This window comes from Elephantulus edwardii, unplaced genomic scaffold (assembly GCF_000299155.1).
Source record: "Elephantulus edwardii isolate Elephantulus edwardi_28Jun2011 unplaced genomic scaffold, EleEdw1.0 scaffold00442, whole genome shotgun sequence".
Taxonomy (NCBI): domain Eukaryota; kingdom Metazoa; phylum Chordata; class Mammalia; order Macroscelidea; family Macroscelididae; genus Elephantulus; species Elephantulus edwardii.
Window position 1 is genome coordinate 330,054 of NW_006400192.1, and position 20,515 is coordinate 350,568.

Consider the following 20,515-nt stretch of genomic DNA (forward strand, 5'->3'; position numbering starts at 1 on the left):
ATAGAGCAGGGTTTAGAGCTGTTGTGCATAGGGTCGCTATGAGTCGGAAACGACTCGATGGCACATAACAACAACAACAACAACTAGCATATATTGAACACTTAGCTCCTTTCTTGGTAATGAGAAAGTGTTGATGAATAAAGTATTACAGTATTCTCTCTTTTTTTTTTTAAATTACAGTAGTCTCTCTCTTTTTATTCCTATGTTTTGAGAAGATATTGATAAAGAGTTAGCCTATCATTTCCAAACTTATGATTTTCTAAGGACATGATCAACAAGCAAATAAATATTAGAGCATGTAATCAGAGGTTCTAAGCTAAAATTTCTTCTTCCAAAGTCTACCACTTTTTGGATGAGATTTGTACAGTATAGAGCACAGCTTAGGGCTGTTGTACATAGGGTCGCTATGAGTCGCAAACGACTCGACGGCACATAACAACAACAACAACAATCACTTTTTGGACACAATCTATTTTCTTTTAAAAGAAATTAACCCTGAGAAGTATAATATAACTTCATATTGAAGGCTAAAGTGAAAAAGAATAGCCAAATTTTTTTCTATAAAATTTAATTAAACAGAAAAAAAATAACAAAACTCTTTGGGATTCTTTACGTTATGCTTGTAACAATCTCTTTGTCCCAAGCTCTCTAACTGGAAACTATTGTTTTTAAACATAATTGTGTTCTGTGAAAAAATATAATTAGAAAAGAGGGTATTTAACGAACTGAATATTCATTTATCTTTATAGGCGGGAAAGAATTGATGGAGACAAACACAGAAATTTGTGCATAGTGGACTAAAAATCAGGTGCTCCAGAAACTAAGTGCTCATGACCGTCTTAACGTTAGCCTTCATACATACCCTACCAAACATAAATGGACTGTTTGTATGACCAAAATGTTTAGGTAGCCTACAAAGCTGGCTGTTACAGTTATCAAGCAAATAGTTACTGCCAAACCAAAAGTTATAATCTTAGTAGTTGTTGTTATATACCCTCAAATTGCCTACAACTCATAATGACCATATGTACAACAGCTCTGAACCCTGCTCTATCCTGAGCCAACCTTATTGTCTCTGACACACCTACTCCCATTACCCCAGTCAATAAGTCAATGCATCTCATTTAGGGCCTTCCTCCCTTGTTCTGTCCCTCTTCCCTATCAAGCATGATGTCCCTCCTCACAACATGCCCAAAGCATGTCAGACTGACCTTCAGAATCCTTGCCTCCAAGGAGCACCCTGGTGTCACCCTCTCCAGGATGACATATCCATAAAATTTGGAATAAGAGTTATTCACTTGAGTGACAAAGACTGAAAACAAACCTGTTACTACTGAGTCAATTCTGACTCAAAGCACCCTATAGAGCAAAGAACTGATTTCCAAGGTTTAACAAGTCTCCAAAAGCAGACTCATATCTTTCTCCCATGGAATAGCTGGTGGGTTTGAACCGAGGACATTTCAATTAGCAGATAAGTACTTTAACCACTGAACGACTAATTCTTCTCATAGACAACATGCTGTGAGGAAATGGAAATAAGGGAGTATTTGAAGAGGTTGTTTTACAAGATAGATGTGCTTGAATTTCTTATACCACTGCTTTTACAGTTGCTGTTGATCCAACTCTAACTCCTTGCAATTTCATGATATCAGATTAAGACTATGCTTCACAGGATTTTAAGTGGCTGATTAAAACATGTTAATTTGCATATAATCATTCATATACACCATTTTGATACATTTACTTTGTATATTATACAATCATTCATGCCTGTTATCACTCTGTCTTTTCAGCATCAATTTAACCTTTCCCATTACTTCATTCTCCCTTCTCCATACTAATCTCTTATCTCTCAGTCATTTTCCTCGTTCCCCTTTTTCTGCCCCCTTCTCTCCTCTTCTTTTTGAACATGTATATATGTCTTGTTCAGTTATTCTCCTATTTTGACAATAGTGGCCTTATGCAATATTTTTTCTTTTGTGACTAAGATATTTCACATGGAATAACGCTCTCTAGTCTTTCCTAAGCACTGCATAGTCTTCCATTATGTGAATGCATCACTAGTGAGATTAAAAAATAGTACAATTCCTATGGAAGGCATTTTGGCATTTACTCAAAAACTTAAACATAAAAATCACATGTGACAATCATTCCACTGCTAGGAACACATCCCAATGAAATCAGAACTGAGACACAGATAGATATTTGCATACCTATGTTCATAGCACCACTGTTCACCAAAGCAACAAAATGGAAACATCTCAAATGCCCATCAACACATGAATAGATTGAGAAATTGTAGTGCGGTCACTGGATTTTTTACAAGTAGATTTATACAGGCTTTTCTATTGAGGAACTTCTGGGTAGACTTATAACTCCAACCTTTCTGTTAGCAGCTTAGAGCTGAATAGTTTATGTCATCAAAGGACCACAACTACAAAATGTGAATAATAGATATAATTTCAAGCTTTGAAAAAAGAGAACAACATGACTCAGAATATCCTCAAGATAGATTTTTAAATGGGAACAATCTGAATTTAAGGATGTCCTTGCAAATTAAGGAGCAAAATGGTTTGTTTTCTGATGCACACTGGGGATATCTAAAGGGCAAGAGACTTGGAGTTTATTTAATTGAGTCATGAAGAGCTAGTAACCTTAGGCAATGTGATCATCAAGTTCTATTGGGCAAATAATGCATACTTCTTATGGATTAGATGTACATTTCCCAAAAAAGAACCCCAAGATTTTAAGCCGGGGCCAATAGGCTAACTGAAGAGGAAATCGTATTTCAAGTTATAGAAACGATGCTTCCGTTTCTGAGGGCTGAGGAAGGAATAAACTTAAGCTAGAATAAAGATACATTTGTCCATATAAAAAGAATTCTAATGAAGCAACTCTAACAACACGAAGAAGAGAGAGTTAAAAGTCAAAGTACCCAAAAGTGTGTTAGTTGTAAATGTCTACTGAACCCAGGTAGCAGAACTAGATAGCAAATTAAATTTTTTAAGAGTCATAATTGGATCTTATTTAAAAGTCTGATCTACCAACTTAGCCTTTTCCACCAGCTCAGGGAGCAGAGACTTCTACAGGCTTCATTATATTTTGTTTAGGGGCTGCTTTGATGGGAACCTTAGTAGCAACCGTTGTCATCTTTCTGGATGTTTGTGTAACCTTTTTTGCTTCCTTGGCAACTCTGATAGACTGTTCTCATAGAGCCTTTCTAACTTGGGGTTTTTTATTCCTCTTGGCCATTATATTAGCAAGAGATGTACCAGTTTGGGGGGGGGGAGTCTTCTGGGATTTAATTGAATACTGTGGATTCTTTTCTTTTGAATTTATTTTGATTGGCCCTTTTGGTGCTTTCTTTTTTTAGAGGACAGTCTAGTGCCACATGTTCCTTTTAGAAAGGAATGCTGACTCATATTTTCATTAAGAACCAAGAACACCGTCATGTCAGTCGTGGTTTAGTGCCTCCCTTGTCAGAGTAGATCTTCTACCTATGGAAACTGCACAGTTCAATCTTCTTGACTGTGACTGCAGGGAAACAGGAAAGACAGGTAAGAGCTAAATGCCAAATTATTGACTAGTCATGTGAAGGCTTGTCAATTTGGGGTCATTATCTGTCTCCCATTATCTGTCTCCAAATGAGGAGAAAGTTAAGCCTGATTAATGAAGTATGAGATAGAAGAACAGGATGAGTAAGAAGTTTGAAGGAAAAAAGAAATCTTCAACTTTATACCCAAATTGTGATGATTTGAATACATTTGAGTATTTAACTTTCTGAGTTGAGACCTATTTGTGATTTACTGCAGCCATAGGATTTTGCCAATCACTCTTGTCTCAATTTATTGGCTGGTGGCTTGAGTGTTGCTGTGATGCTAGAAGCTTTGCCACTGATATTTCAAATACCAGCAGAGACACTTAAGAGTAAATAGATTCCAGCTGAGATTACAGACTAAGCTACACTAAATAGGAAATAGATCTAGCCATGTACTTGTAAAATAATGGACCCTTGAAAGCCCTGTGGGTATTGATACAGTAACAAAAGGTTAGAAGACAAAAAATACAACTGGGGAAGAACTACCTCCTCAAAGTAGAATCTACTTTAATGGTAAAGAATAAAGCTTTCTGCTAATTGTTGTTGTTGTGATGTACTATCAAGTTGCCTGAGACTCACAGCCACCCTATATACAATAGCTCTGAACCTCAACCTATCCTAAGCCAGTCTCACTGACTTCAGAACACCTACTGCCATTACCCCAGTTACTGTGTCATCTATTTCATCCAGGGTCTTCCTTTCCTGCTCTGTCCCTCCACCCTTCTAAGTATGATGTCCTTCTCCAAGGACAAGTGCCCAAAGTACGTGAGATGAATGTGGCACAATTCAAATGAGGAGAAACAACTGCAAATCTCCATTTAAGAAATAAAACTGCCTGGCATCCAAGCAGATATATGCACACCCATGTTTATTGTGGCTTTGTTCACAATAGCAAGGAGTTGGAAACAACCTAAGTGACCATCAACAGAATGGATAGAGAAGCTGTGGTACATTCACACAATGGAATACTATGCTGCATCGAAAAACAAGGAACTCATGCAATATTATTCAAAATGGGTGACCCTGGAGGACATTATGCTGAGTGAAGTATCTCAGTCACAAAAGGACAAATACTGCATGGTGCCACTGTTGTAAAACTGGACTGACCTTGGGGTTAGGGAGAGACTGAAAAAGATGGGTTCAACAATGTATACTGCACTGAAACAGATGAGAGAGAAAATATGTGATTAGGTATTTTTGTCATGACAGTAGTCTAGAGCAAAGAAGGCTACATAGTGGAGTGGATCTGGGGGAGGGTTTGTAAAACAATGAAAGAATTTTTCCTTTTACTTTTACTTTTCCAAGAAGGTAGTGTACTGGGGGGGGGGAGGGTTGGCAGGGGAGAAATCTGCAATAATGAATGAATGGAAGTCCAAAGTCTCTGTAAATTTTTACTGAAATTAATAATAAATTTAAATTAAAAAAATAGAAATAAAACTACATACTACTGCTGGGAAAAGATGCTGTCAAGGACATATTTAAACTGTGGAAAAATAAAGATGTTACTTTAAAGAATAAATTGTACTAATCCAAGGCATGATTTTTCAATTATTTCAGTTGAATGTTTAATCTAGATACTGATATATACATATAGATTTAACAGTATATGAAAGTTTACACAATAATTCAACATAACAATAATAGTTGGGTAACTATTATGTCCAGTACTAGGGTAAGTGCTGTAAAGTGGTATAATAATAATGGGGCTGAGTTTTTAAGGCATCACACTAGCCCTCACAGTAGAAATGTACTCCCTGTAGAGCAGGGTCAGTATTTTTTCACAGCAAAACATCAGATAGCAAATAATTTCTGTTTTTCTGGCCTTTTAGTTGTAATACCAGTGCAGCTACTGCTCTAGTTCCAAACTAGCTACAGACAATATATAAGTAAACAGATGTAGCTGTATCCAATAAATTTATTGATACAGAAATTTTAATTACATATATAATTTTCCTTGGAGGCAAGGATTCTGGGGCTTCGTCTGACATACTTTGGACATGTTGCCAGGAGGGACGTGTCCTTGGAGAGGGACATCATGCTTGGGAGGGTTGAGGGACAACGCAGGAGGGGAAGACCCTCTATGAGATGGATTGATTCGGTGACTGGGGTAATCGGGATGGGTGTGTCAGAGGCAGTGAGGTTGGCGCAGGATAGAGCAGGGTTTAGGGCTGTTGTGCATAGGGTCGCTATGAGTCGCAAACGACTCGACGGCACGTAACAACAACAACATATAATTTTCACGTTTCAAAAATATTCTTTTGACTTTTTAGGGTTTTTTAATACAAAAACCATCTTAGCTAGAAGATCATACAAAAAAGCATGCGTCTGGCTGTATTTGGCCCATTGGTCATATTTTGCTGACCTTTGATCTAGAGCATTGACTCTTAAACATGATTCTATTAAGAATCACCAAGAAAGTTCTTTTGAAAATATGAGCACCTAAACCTTGCTCCCAAATATGCTCATTTAATTGATCAGAAGTGGAACCTAATTTTAAAACCTCTACAGTTTATTCTGTTGTGTAGCTAGGTTTGAGAATCATTAATTTAAAATTAAGAATCAATGGAACTTTCATAGATGAGATGACAAACATGTTAGATTTAAATACAAATAAGTTTAGAAGTCAGCGTGACCAAGATTCAGTATATAATTTTCTAAGTATCAGAGACCCAAGTTGGCTATGTCAGTTCTATTAGTCCACATTCTGGTAAGCCAGAAAGAGAGAGAAGAGCAAACCCTCTCCTAATAACCAAAGTGTCTCAGAAGTTTTACATCCAGTTTTTCTTTCTTTTCATTATTCAGACCCAAGGTAGAGGTAGTAGATGATTCCTAAATATAAAATATTCTGAAACAATGTAACTTTGACCCAAGATAGCATCTACTCTTAAAAATCATATGCTGTGTAATTAGTATTATATAATGAAATGCATATGAATGCTTAAATGAAAGACCAACTAGCTTTGAAAACTTTCACTCAAGTAACAATAACAAGTAATTATTATAGATAAAAGGAAGCAAACAAAAATAACAGGCTCAGAGGTTTAAAATTAAATTATAATAGGTGACACTGTGAGTAACTAATGAAGAAAAAGGATGCATGAGATTGTCAATAAAAGTTCTGGATGTACCAAGAAAATGTTTTTTATCATACAGATTTTCTCACTACTTATGTTTAAGAGAGTTTAGGTGACCTAGTGAGTAAGGAATTAAGCTTCCCACCCAAAAGCAGGTGACTGAAATCTAGTAGCTGCTCTATGGAAGAAAGATGGTCAATTTACAGCCTCTGAAAACCACCTAGATGGCCAGCTATTGAGTCAGTTCTGATTCAACAGCAATGAGTTTTGGACTTCTTGGAATTTTTTTCTGTTTAAGGACAGCATTTCCAAATATCCCTGTATCAACTATACAAGACAACTACTGGCTCCCAAAATAGCAGCTTTCTTTTTGAGGAATAGGAAATAAAAGAAAAAGCATCAGATTCTAGGTAAAAATAATAATACCTTCTCAAAAATCTAAGTTTTTTGCTTTGCTTTCTTACTTCTTACCCAAAGGTTAGAATGTAAATATTTAAGTTACTCTTTCTAGACTGTCTTCTCAGTGCCAAGCTTAATGCTGACTCTGTCTGTGGAAAGGCATCTCTTTTGCTCCTCAGATATAAATTTGGAAGATTTTAGTACAGAAAACCTACAAGAGGTTAAAGAAGCCAAGGAATGAACTAAGAGTATTTAAAGCAATCCAAAATCAAGGACTGCAGTTTTCAATATGGATTGAAGCTCAACATCAAGAAAACAAAGATTCTCACCACTGGGCCAATAGGCAGCACCATGACAGATGGATAGGAGATTGCGATTGTTAACAATTTTAATTTGCCCAGCTCCACAATGACCGCTTTTGACAGCAGCAGTCGGGAAATTAAAAGATGAATTGCACTGGTGAGAATTTGCTATCAGAGATCTCTGCAGAGTACTGAGGAGCAATGGTGTCAATCTAGAGACTAATTAGGTGTGCCTGATCCAACCTATGGTCTTCACTATGTCTTGCTATGAATCAGAGAGCTGGACAATAACTAAGGATGACAGAAGAGAGATGGATTGATATAGTAACTGTGGTCCTGGGGGTAGAACAGAGACAGTGAGGCTGGTTCAGGTTAGGGCAGGGTTCAGAGATAATAGGGTCACTCTGAGTTGCAGTCAACTCAATGGCACATAGCATACAACAATATCATCTAAGATAACTACAGTCAGGAATGGAAAATATACTGGTTTCTTCTTGAACCAAGTTCTTGGCAAATAAATCGTTATGTTTGGGAAAGATAATTGTAAAATCATGTAGGACTACATCAATATCATCTAAGATAACTACATTCAGGAATGCAAAATATACTGGTTTCCACTTGAACCAAGTTCGTGGCAAATAAATCGTTATGTTTGGGAAAGATAATTGTAAAATCATGTAGGACTACATACACTAATATTATTACCGACTAAAATAAGGAAGACAACTCTTTTAGTTAAAAGTGTGCTTTCTCATTGTAAAAATATAAAAATAGATATGAATACATTACTTTTTATGGCATTTTAAGACTAGTTTTAAGTTAGTATTTATAAATAACAGAGCAGATAATTGGGCTTTTGTTGTCTAGAACTCCTAACTGTAGCTCCGAATGTGACCTACATTATTTGATAATAACACTCAGATTCTATAGCATAAATTTATATATTTGCCTAGTTCCTAGGTTGGGAACTCTGTTGGCCTAGTGGCAAGAAGCTGTGCTACAAATCCAAAGGCACATGGTTCAAGGCCACCAGCCAGTCCTCCCGGAGTGCATGGGAAATCTCCTGTGCAGTTAACTGCTTCTGAAAACCTGTTAGAGGGTCGGTCATCTATGGGTCGGTTCCAATTCAAGAGTACACAACAACCACCACGTTACGGTTATATTAGAAGGACTACTACTAAACCACATGCCTCCGGAAGCTCCATGAACTTGGAGAAACGACGATAGTTATGGAAAGACATTAAGTCTTTTGTTGATAGAGTTGCTATGAGTCCTGCTCAACTAGACAGCAATTAATAACAGTCTTTATGAGAGTTCCAAACACAAAACCTGGCACTTTAAAACTTTTGCATAAATCTTTCAGATCCATTTTGAGTTGTTTATTAAGTGCAGCTGAATCAGGTCCCATTAAAAGGGAACCTTTGCACAACAGAAAGAAATCCTGCCCGATTCTGTGCCAAACTCACAATCTCTGCCGTGCTAAAGCTCATTGTTGCCGTCACTGTGTCAATCTTTCTCACGGAGAATTCTCCTCTTTTTTACTGACCCTAAACTTTTTTCCCAAGCATAATGTCCTTTTCCAGGAATCAGTCCTTCCTGATAATATGTCCAAAATGTATGTGAAACAAAGTTTGATTATCACTGCACCTAAGGCTGCACTTGTCCTAAGATAGATTTGTTTGTTCTTTTGGCCATCTGTGGTATATTCAATATTCTTTGCCAATGCCATATTTCAAAGGCATCGATTTTTTTATTTGGTCTTCGTATTCACTGTACTACTTTCACAGGTATAGGAAGCAATTGTCAGTATCATAGCTTGGGTAAGGTGCACTTTGGTCTTTAAGATTATACACTTGTTCTTCAGCACTTCAAAGAGCAGATTTGCCTAATGTAATAATATGATTTCTTGACTTTGCTTTCAAGGATAGTGCTTGAGATTTTAAACAAAATTGAATTCTTTACAACTTCAGTCTTTTTTCCATCCATTGTAATGCTGCTTATTGGTATAGTTTTGAGGACTTTTTAAATCTTGATGTATAATCCAAACGCTATTGTCTTTTCTTTTCATCAGCAAGTCCTTAAGTTTGGTCTTCTGAAAACATGGCTAAGTCATCTGCCTATCTTCCAATGTTGAAGTGTAATCCATGTATCTTGGCTAAGGTTAAAATTTAGTTATTGTTGTTTTACGTCAATGAGTCAGAACTAACCAATATCTGACACTCCAGCAGATTTTCAGAGGCAGTAAATCGAAGCAGAAAAGTTTGCCCATTCTCCCCATGAAGCAAGTGGTGAACAACGTGCCTTTGGGATTGCAGCACAAATTTTTACCCATAGGTTCCAACTACTCTTTCCCTTTAAATAATCCCGGAACATCAAGACAATTTAAATGCTGAGTTAACAAAAATTTCATCAGGTTATTCTGTTTCATTTGCTTTTCATGGAAATAAAAATTGTTACTCAATGAGTATAGTAAAAGTTATTCTTCTTCTCTCCTCAGGTAGCACACCTTTCTATTATCATATCAGCTTTAAAGTCAATAACATTGACTATAACAGCAAATTTGAAAAACCATATTCACAAGAATATATGGACCTAAATAAAAAGGTAGTGTCTCTGGTAAGTAAAATATTTTTCTACAGATTGTCTTTATTGTGTTCTTCTAGAAATGCTAGAATCAGATAGTTCACCTGTCACATGAAAAAGACTAGAGAATTTTTAAGTTCTTTCTAACCATTATCTTAGTAGCACTATAGAAGGACAATCCTTTAGCAAATCAACTCAATGCGTTTGAGTTTTGGTGGTGGATAAGAGCTTTGAACATACCATGAACTGCCAAGAGAACAAAAAGGTCTTCCCAAGTGAAGGTGAAACCACGTCGCTTATTGAAGGCAAGCATTTTAAAGCTCCGTAGCACATGTTTAGAGCATATTGTCAGAAAGGATCTGTCCTTGGAGAAGGACATTATGCTTTTAAGGGTGGAGAGACAGTGCAGAAAAGGTAGGTATTGATGAGAAGGATTGACACAGTAACTGGGGTTATGGTGGCAGGTGTGACAGAGACAGTGAGATTGCCTCAGGATAGGGCAGGGTGCTACTATGTTATTGTGCATAACGTCACTATAAATCATAGGCAACTCAATGGCACATAACAACCATCAGCCCTCTTAAGAAATCACTTAGAGAATATGTAAGATAGAAAACTCTTGCTCCTTGCACTGGAGCGAAATTCCCTTACCCCCCTCCATCAAATTGTACAATCCCCTAATTAATGTCCCCTCCCCCTGTACATCCTCATCCCTCTGCTTCCATTCTCCCCCCTTGGATCCTCATATTCATTTTACATAAATTATTTTATAGAATATTTGTCCTTGTGGGACGGAATCAGTTCACTCAGCATAATGCTCTCCAGTCCCAAGTTAGGTAATAATTTACAAAACCATTGTTCCTGTGTGCTTCGTAATATTCCATTGTGTGAATGTACCATAATTTCTCAATCCATTCATTTGTAGTTGAACATCTGAGCTATTTCCATGGTCTTGTGATGGTGAATAACACTGTTATGAACATTGGTGTACAAGTCTCCATTTGTGAAAACAACGTATTCAAATTTTGTGAATAAACTAGTATAATAATAAAAAATATTTTTAAAAAATCAACCAATGGGGGAACAAAATCAGGGAAAATGTAAAAAAAAAAAGCCATGGCATAAATTAGTTTCACTTTAGCCTTCAAACTTAGTACTCTGGAGAGGTCCTTGACAGCAGACTTTCTCAATGCAATACAGCCTCTGATTAAGTGCCAAGGTAGTTGATTGTGGGTCCAAGCAAAATGAAATGGATAATAGTTTCAATCCTTTCTCCATCATGATCTTCCTGATTGGCCTGGTGATAAAGACTTTTGTCTTCTTGATGTTAAAGTGTGATCTATATTGAAGGCTGCAGTCGTTGATCTTCTGCAACAAGTGTTTCAATTTCTCCTCATGTATATGTACAAATATATTGATGTGTGAGGGGCTATTTCTTGGAAGGGGACATGATACTTGGAATGTGGAAGGTTGACAAAGGAGAGAAAAACCCTCAACCAGGTGGATTTACACGGTAACTGCCACAGTGGGCTCTAGTATGTTAGAAAGTGTAAGGATGAAAAAGGATCGTGTTCAGATCCGCTGTTCCTAGGGTTGCTATGGGTCGTATCAGACTCGATGGAATGAAACACAACAAATGCATCCAACATTCACCTATACACACTGGAATAATAACAGTCAGTTTAAGATTTGTAATAGTATAGAAAATAACAAAAATGAGTTTTGGCAATTTCTGTGACAATGCTTAATTTTTTACTGAGTATAAAATTTGTGTTAGGCATTATGCTTTTAAGTATATCTTTGCTTTATCATTTTTTAAATATCAAAAATCTTGATAAGATAGCCATGATTATTAACCTTATTAAATATATGTGGAAATTCAGAAGAATTAAACTATTAATAATAATCTAATTATTTATTTAAGATTATTATTTAATTTTACTTATGTATTAAATAATTAATAAAACAATCTGTGTGCAGTCTCATAGTGGTAAATGATAGAGAGAAATAATGACTCATGAAACACACTACACTACATCTCATAATAAAAGAGACTGACACATGATGCTAAAAACCAAATACACTGCCACAGTCAATTCCAACTTATGGCCACTCTTCATTGGAATTCTGAGGCTATAAATATTTACAGAAGGAGATTTCTCATCTTTCTTCTAAGAGCAGTGGGTAGATTCCATAACCATTCTTTGGTTATCAGTGTAATATGTAATGCACCAACTTTGATATAATGATATGATAAAATATAATATACGTTGTTGTTGTTGTTGTTATGTGTCATTGAGTTGCTTGTGACTCATAGTGACCCTTTGTACAACAGCTCTGAACCCTACTCTATCCTGAGTTTTTTATTGTCTCTGACACACCTACCCCATTACCCCAGTCAATGAATCAATCTGTCTCATCAAAGGGTCTTCCTCTCTGGCACTGTCCCTCCACCGTCTCAAGCATGATGTACCTCTCCAAGAACTGGTCCCTCCTTGCAACATGCCCTGAGTATGTCAGACAGAACTTCAAAATTCTTGCCTCCAAAGAACAGCCTGGTTTCACCCTCTCCAGACAAACCTGTTTGTTCCCTTCGCTATTCATGATATATTCAATACTCCTTTCCCCCAGCACCACAGCTCAAAGGCATCAATTCTCTGATGCATAGCAAATAATTATGAAGATCATGCCCTGGATAAGTTGCACCTTAGTCTCTAGACTGGCATTATTGCCCTTTCGTACTCTGGAGAGGTCCCTGACAGCAGACTTTCCCAATGCAATTCATCTTTTGATTTCCTGGCTGCTGGTACCAAGAGTGTTGATTGTGGAGTCAAGCATACTGAAGCTGTTAACAATCTCAATCTCTTCACTTTCTAGCTGGTCAACAAATATTTTTCATGAATTCATAATTCAATAAACACATATTCCACTCCCAACATACCTGTCCATTTTCATGTTCTTTCTGTTCATGAAATGAAGTTCTTCAAACAAGAGAAATCAGATATAGAAGAATATAGTCCAACATACCTTGGAACTCATCAAAGTGAAGTTTGTGAAACACCTATCTGAGAATGATTTGTTTTAAGTTCACTTTTTCCTGACTAAATATTCAGCAAAGAAGCTTGACTGTCTTTTGTCAGTAAGATTTTATTGCCACAGATACCACTAAAAATTAACTCATGTAACCTTACCAACCAAACCAAATTCTGTCAAGAACAGTGATAGCATCATTCATCTCTAATTTCTTGACATATTTCTGACATCTTCTGACTAGCTGTATAGGATTCTAATTTGTGGTCTCTCTATAACATCTTCTAGTTTCTCATGAAAATAGATTCCTGGAAAATGTGACATGTTTTAACATCAACTCCCTCTCACTGCCATAGAGTCAACAGACTCATAGATCCTTTGGTAGGCTTTCAGAGGCTGTAAATTGCATGAAAGAAGATTGTCCATCTTTCTCTCTCAGAGCAGTTGGTGGATTTAAACCACCAGCCTTTGGGTTAGCAGTACAACTTCTTACACACTAGGCCCCCAAATTTTCATTATAGTGAGAATAAATGTAGAAAATGGAGGCATAAAGTCTCCAATTGGAGTTTAATTTCTGAATAAAAGGAAATTATGAGGACATGTTATAGTATAATAGTTAGGAAATAGGCTTTAATTATGTAACGTGAACTAACTCAGCCCCATAAGGACAAATACTGTATAAGACCAATATTGTAGAAATATAAAGATAACTAGTAAAACATGTATGAAGATCCAAGGTGGGGGGAGGGTGGGAGCAGAGGGCTGAGGATGGGTAGGGGGATAATCATAGGATTGCACAATTTGATAGCTTGAGGGAGGGGTAGATAAAGGAAATGGGAAAAATCCGGTGTGAAAAATAATGTATATGAACTTTGCAAGTAAACCAAATAATAAGAATATTCTTCAAAACAAAAAATTACAAAATAAAAGAAATATACTATAGATTTGGGGTTCTTATTCAATTCCATCTACTAGCTATATGATCTTCAACAAGTCGCTTTATCTACAAATTGTTAAAGGAAAAAAAACCCCTAAAAATCAGCAAAACTAAAGTTAAAAGCAAAAAAAAAAATTGGAAATATATAAGGGAAATTTATGAAATCAAGGACCACATACAATTCTATTCTTCCATTTATTAGTGTGTATTCATGCTTCAGATGGAGGAAAAATTGTTAGTATTTGCTTAGTTTCATGTGCCTCATAAAATTAAAGACAAGTAATATGAATTTAAAAAATTGTCCTAAATTGTAGAATTCTAATTTTCTCTAATCAAGGCTATTTTAGAATAAATTAAAACATCAGTTCATGTGTGAGATGGGAATAATCTTACATCAAATTTCTAAGCTAAAAGGAATTAAGAACACCTAAGAGTTTTAGGGGGGGAAATGCAATCAACATTTCAAAGTATATGAACATAATTTATAAAGTTATTGATTCATCAGCCTTCATTTAAACAACTGGACAAAAGAAAAGATGATATAAAGAAAGGATATAGCCTTGACACACACCTTTCTTAGCTTTAAACAATATATTTTTTTCTTCTTGTTCTGTTAAGACAAAACCTTGCTCTAGATGTATTTTCACACGAACACAATAAAGTGTCCTGAGACTTCCATTCTTCTCAATGTTACCCATAATTTATTGTGATCCACAGAGTCAAATGCCCTTGCATATTCAACAAAACACAAACATCCTTCTGGTCTTTTCTGTTTTCAGCACAGATCCACTTACTATCAGCAGAGATGCCTGCGGTTCCAAGGCATGTGCTCAACCCAGCTTTAACTCCTGGAGTTAACAGTGTCTATATACTAGTCTAGCTGGTCTTGGATGATCATACAATACTTTGCTTGCAAGTGACAATCTTGTTACTTGATAAATTTTGCTTTCTTTTGGATGACCATTCTTGGAAATAAGAATAAATATAGGTCTCTTCCAGTCACTAGGTCAGGTAGCTGTCTTCCAAATACCTTGGCACGTATTGGTGAGCTTTTCTGGGCATGGTAGTTTAGTTGAAACAAGCCAATTGGTAGCCCGCCACCTCCTGGCACCTTATGTTTTGCCAATTCCTTTAATATATTTTGTATGTCTTTCTTCATTACCATTGACTGATTAGCATATGCTACTTCCTTAATATTTCAATGTCAGTAAAATTATTTTTGGTTCAGAGAAGCTGAATTTTATGAGGAAGATATGACATCAGAGTTGGAGGAAGATTCATCAACAACTTGCATTCTGTAGATGACAGAACATTCCATGCTGAAAGTGAGAAAAATTTGAAACAATTGCTGCAGAAGATCGAAGACTGGATTCTGTGTCAACATGATGAGGCAAAAATCTTCAACAGCGGGCCAACAGAGAATATCACAACAGATGAAGAAAATGTTAAAACTGTCAATGATTTAATCTTACTTGGATATCTTCAATTACCTCCATTAGCACCAGAAGTCAGGAGAACTATTGCATTGGGAAAGACTGCTGTCAGGTACCCCTCTAATTATTAAGGAGCAATGATGTAAGTGTAAAGATTAAGATGTACTGGATTCAAGCCATGGTCTTTTTAAACACCTGCTATGCTTCTGACAACTGGACAATGAATAAAAAACTCAGAAGAAGAATCAATGCGTTTGAGATGCCATGTGGGAGGAAAGTACTCAATATCCCATGAATTGCCATAAGAACAAAGCAAATATACTAAAATTGGAACAATGCAGAGAAGATTTAGCATGCCCTCTTGCATAAGGATGACATGAAAATTTCTATTTCGTTCACATGATGGAATACCATGCAGTCTCAGGAGCAACAATTTAGGGACAATACTACATAACAGGGGGAGACTGGAGCATATTATTCTTTAAGAACTGACAGTCTCATAAGGACAATTACTGCATAAGACTATTATAGTAAAAATAGGAGGATAGGTAGTAAACATGTCTGAAGTTCAAGGGGGGAAAGGCTGAGAACGGAGGAGTGAAGATTGGCAGAAGGAAATCATGGGGTTACACAATTTTGTTGATTAGAGGGAGAGTGTGACAAAAATGGGAAAGATTCAGAGAGAACATGAAAAGGCAGAGTCGAGTGCAATGGTGATTGATTTTATAAACCACAATGTATAGAAGTGATTGTCTAAAACACAATGTGAATGAAGAAAAGTGTGAAACACACCCTAACAATAAAAGGAGACTTAAGACTCAATGCATATGTATAATGTGTTATATATATGCACTCTACCCTTATGTGTCAGATAGTGTAATCACTTTGTATTCAAGAGGCAAGAAATACTTAATGGCTGTGACTTTATCATTGGGATTTAAGATATTACAACCTCTTAGGACCATGGATGTAAATGTAGTTGGACTTTGCCAGAATGAATATAATGCTATGCAAGTCTATATTTTCTTTTATTCTTTAACCATTTTGCCATTGCACATATTATTTTTCAGATACATTTTTTCAAAAAGTAAATCACAATAAACATACATTTATATATATGTGTGTGTGTGTGTGTGTGTATAAATTACATAAACACTAGATATTCAAGATGTCTACAATTAAGGGAAAGAGTGTGTTATGCTTAAAAAAAAAAAGGAAGGCACATACTGCTGTTAGATTCCTTCAAGTCAAGTATAACTCACAGTGACCCTATGAACAACAAATCCAATTTATGAACAACCCTGTCCAATCCTGTACTATTCTCTTTTTATTCTAACGCACTATGCTGGGATCTTTCCCCTTCTTCATGTGATATAGCTTATTTGGAAGAATTTAAGAACTTTCACATTAGTCTAAATTTTTCAAATGAACATTCCCAACAATTTTTAAAGTCATTTCTCAGTAGAATTAGATGTTTCAGGCTTGTTTAATTTCTGGACTGGAACAATACATCGACAGAGAACTACCAGAAATATATACAAGCTGGGTTTACAAGAGGCCGTTGCTCTAGACTCATTATCACCAATGTCAGATGGATCTTGACAGAAATTAATAAGTACCAGAGGAATGTTTAAATGTGTTTCATTGACTATGCAATGGCATTTGGCTATGTAGATCAAAATAAATTGTGGTTAACCTTGAAAAGAATGGGAATCCCATAACACTTGATTGTGTTCATGCAGAACCTATATACTTGGACCAGAAAGTAGTCTTCATAACAAAGCAAAGAAACATCATATGGTTCAAAATTGGAAGAGGAGTGTGTCAAGGATATATTCTGTCTCCAAATCTTTTCAATCAAATGTATCATTCAGGAGGATGGACTATATGAGGAGTAATGTGGCATCGGGATTGGAGAAAGACTTAGGAACAAACTGCAATATATAGAAGACACAACCTTGCTTGCCAAAACTGAGGAGGACCTGAAGCTTTTGCTGCAGATGGTGAAGGACTGAAGTTCTCAATGTGGATTGAAGATCAATATCATTAGATATTCTCACCACTGCGCCAGTTAGCAGGCCCATGATAGATGGCGAAGAGATTGAGGTTGTTAATAATTTCAGTTTGCTTGGCTCCACAGTCAATACTCTTGGCACTAGCAGTCAAGAAATCAAAAGATGAATTGCACTGAAGAAGTCAGGGGCCTCTACAAAGTGTTAAAGAGTCGTAATGTCAGTTTAGGGACTTAGGTGCACCTGTTTCAGGCCATGGTTTCCACAATTACTTGCTCTGCATCAGGGAGCTGGATAATAAGTAGGGATGACAGGAGAACAATCAATTCCTTTGAGTTGTGGTGCTGAAGGGCATTGACCATACCGTGGACTGCCAAGAGAACAAACATGTCTGTATTGGAGAGGATAAAACCAAGCTTCTCCGCGGAAGCAAGGATTTTGAAGCTCTGTCTCACATACTTTGGGCATTTTATCAGGAATGACCAGTCCTTAAAGAAGGACATCATGCTTGGAAGGGAGGAGAGACAGCGCAGGAGTTAAAAACTCTGAGATGGATTGACACAGAAGCTAGAGTACTGGGGTAGGTGTGTCAAACAGTGAGACTGGCTCAGGAAAGGGATGGCTTCATAACTATTGTACATAGTGTCATTAAGAGTCTCAGGAAATTTGTTGGCACATAACAACAAGAAGGTCTTTTGCTTATTAAAAACATGTATTGATTGAAACTTGGCATTGGTTTTGATTGTTTCTAATATTTTATAAATATTATCACCAATTTCTCATCCATAAGTGTGGATTTTAAGGAAGTATGTGATTTTTTTTGTTGTTGGTTTTTTTTTTTTAGTCAAGATCATTTTCAAAATCTGCCACCAACATACTCCAGGGACCTTTCCCTCCAACCTGATTAATCATTTAGTTGAAATTTTGCACATTCCATTTCAGGGGAAGGGAGTGAGAAAGGTGAGGTGAAATGGAGAAGTTCAGAGAAAATTATATTCTATTCATTTGGTATAAAAGAGCAATATGTGGCTTTGTGGTGTGCATATTATTTATTTGCATTTGTAATCTTACTCCTTATTCCTGGGAAACTAATTCATTCTGAAAAACCTGCTATAGGTCTTGCTTAGTAATTATAAATGAGTTCCTAATTTAATATTTCATTTTAAGTCTGACAGGCATTCCCACAGGGGTTTTCCAAGAGACAAGCCTTCTTTAAAATATTAATTGCATTAATGTTACCCAAAAAAATTCCCATAACTCTACCTCACAGCTTCTTGGAACATCTTTAGCATAAAGCTACTATTTATTTTAGGGATGAAAGGCTTTAGTATTATTTCAGATGTGTGTTGACCATATGAGCTATTATTGTAGAGTTTGAGAAGATGAAGATAATAAGAAAAAGAATGGAGAAATTAAGGGCATAAAACAAAATATTAAAAACTAGTATTTGGAAAGCTGTTAAATGTTTTTGTAATTATGAATTTAACTATATTTTCTTTTGTAAACTGCTATATTTTTTTAAAAAAATGGTTCTATATCACCTATTTTTTGTTGTTGTTGTTGTTGTTGTTGCTAAGTGCCATCTAGTTGCTTGCAACTCATAGTGACTTATGTACAACAGCTGAACCCTGCTCTTATCTGTGTTAACCCATCATCTCCGACGCACTCAGCCCTCTTAGCCCAGGCACTGAGTCAATCTATCTCATTCAGGGTCTTCCTCTCTTGTGCTGTCTCTCCCCCATCCCAAGCCTGATGCCCCTCTCCAAGAACTGGTCCCTCTTTGCAATGTGCTCATTGTCAGAATCCTTGCCTCCAAAGAGCAGCCTGTTTTCACCCTCTTCAGGAAAAATCTGTTTTTCCTCCTAGCAGTCCAAGATATAGTCAATACTCTTCTCCAGCACCACAGCTCAAAAGCATCAATTATCCTTTTATCTTCCCTCGTCATTTTCCAGCTTTCTGATGCATAGCAAGTAATTGTGAAGACCATGTCCTGGATCACCTGGAGCATCACCTTAGTCTCCAAGCAAAGTTGTGTCATCTGCATAATGTAGGTTTTAAATGAGTCTTCCTCCCATCCTGATGCCACATTCTTCCTCATAAAGCCCAGCCTCCTGAATGATTTGTTCTGCATATAGATTGAAAAGGCATGGAGACAGGATGCATCTCTGACACACTCCTTTCCTGATTTTGAACCATGCCATGTTTCCTTTGCTCTGATCTGAGGACTGCTACCTGGATCCGAGCATAGGTTTCGCATGAGCACAGTCAAGTGTCCTGGGATTCCCATTCTCCTCAAAGTCACCCAAATTTCTTGAGATCCACACAGTCAAATATGCCTTTGCATAGTCAATGGAACACAGACAGACGTTTCTCTGGTACTCTTTAACTTTCTGCCAAGATTCATCTGACATTGGCAATAATGTATATAGTGCCATGACCTTGTCTAAACCTAGCTTGTATTTCTGGTAGTTCTCTGTTGATGTACTACTGTTCCCTTTGTATTTTTTTATAGTCTTCAACAGGTTTTTGTTTGGGTGAGGTATAAGTTATACTTTTCTACTGGATGCAATACAAAAAGTAAAATTATATGTAAGCATTTAAAAGCATGAAGATAGTAAAAACAATATCATTTCTTAAATTTTAAAAAATGGGGATAAATTATTATATACAGGTAAAATGATTTTAAATCAAAAATACTCAAGAGATGCAGCTAAGAGATTATTACAAACAATAACAGAGTTTAGAAGGTGGTTAAATAGAAGAAAAATTCATAAAACATAATGTTGTTGTTGTTGTTATGTGCCGTCGAGTCGTTTGTGACCCTATGCACAACAGCCCTAAACTCTGCTCTATCCTGCGCCAACCGCACTGCCTCTGACACACCCATCCCGATTACTCCAGTCACCGAATCAATCCATCTCATAGAGGATTTTCCCCTCCTGCGCTGTGAATCCAGTGATTCTGAGGGAGAAGGAGAAGTAATCTTCTCCTATAAAACGTATAGCCTCAGAAACGCAATGGAGGAACAGCTGTGAGTGGGTTCCAGTACAACGGCAATAAATATAATGTAGTACATAGTTTTGTGTGTATTTCAATTTTTCTCTAATGAAAATTTTAAAAAAATATTATTATCTTTAAAAAGATTGA

The 20,515-nt window shown here is 36.5% G+C and overlaps 1 protein-coding gene across 1 annotated transcript in view; it reads left to right on the forward strand.

Annotated features, from left to right (window-relative positions):
• Positions 1-20,515, forward strand: part of LOC102851130 (transmembrane protease serine 11E-like) — a 107,762-nt gene that overhangs the window by 27,893 nt on the left and 59,354 nt on the right. The window contains exon 3 of the mRNA XM_006902725.1: positions 9,871-9,993. Coding sequence (XP_006902787.1) covers positions 9,871-9,993 — 123 coding nt within the window. The remainder of the gene's footprint in view (positions 1-9,870; positions 9,994-20,515) is intronic.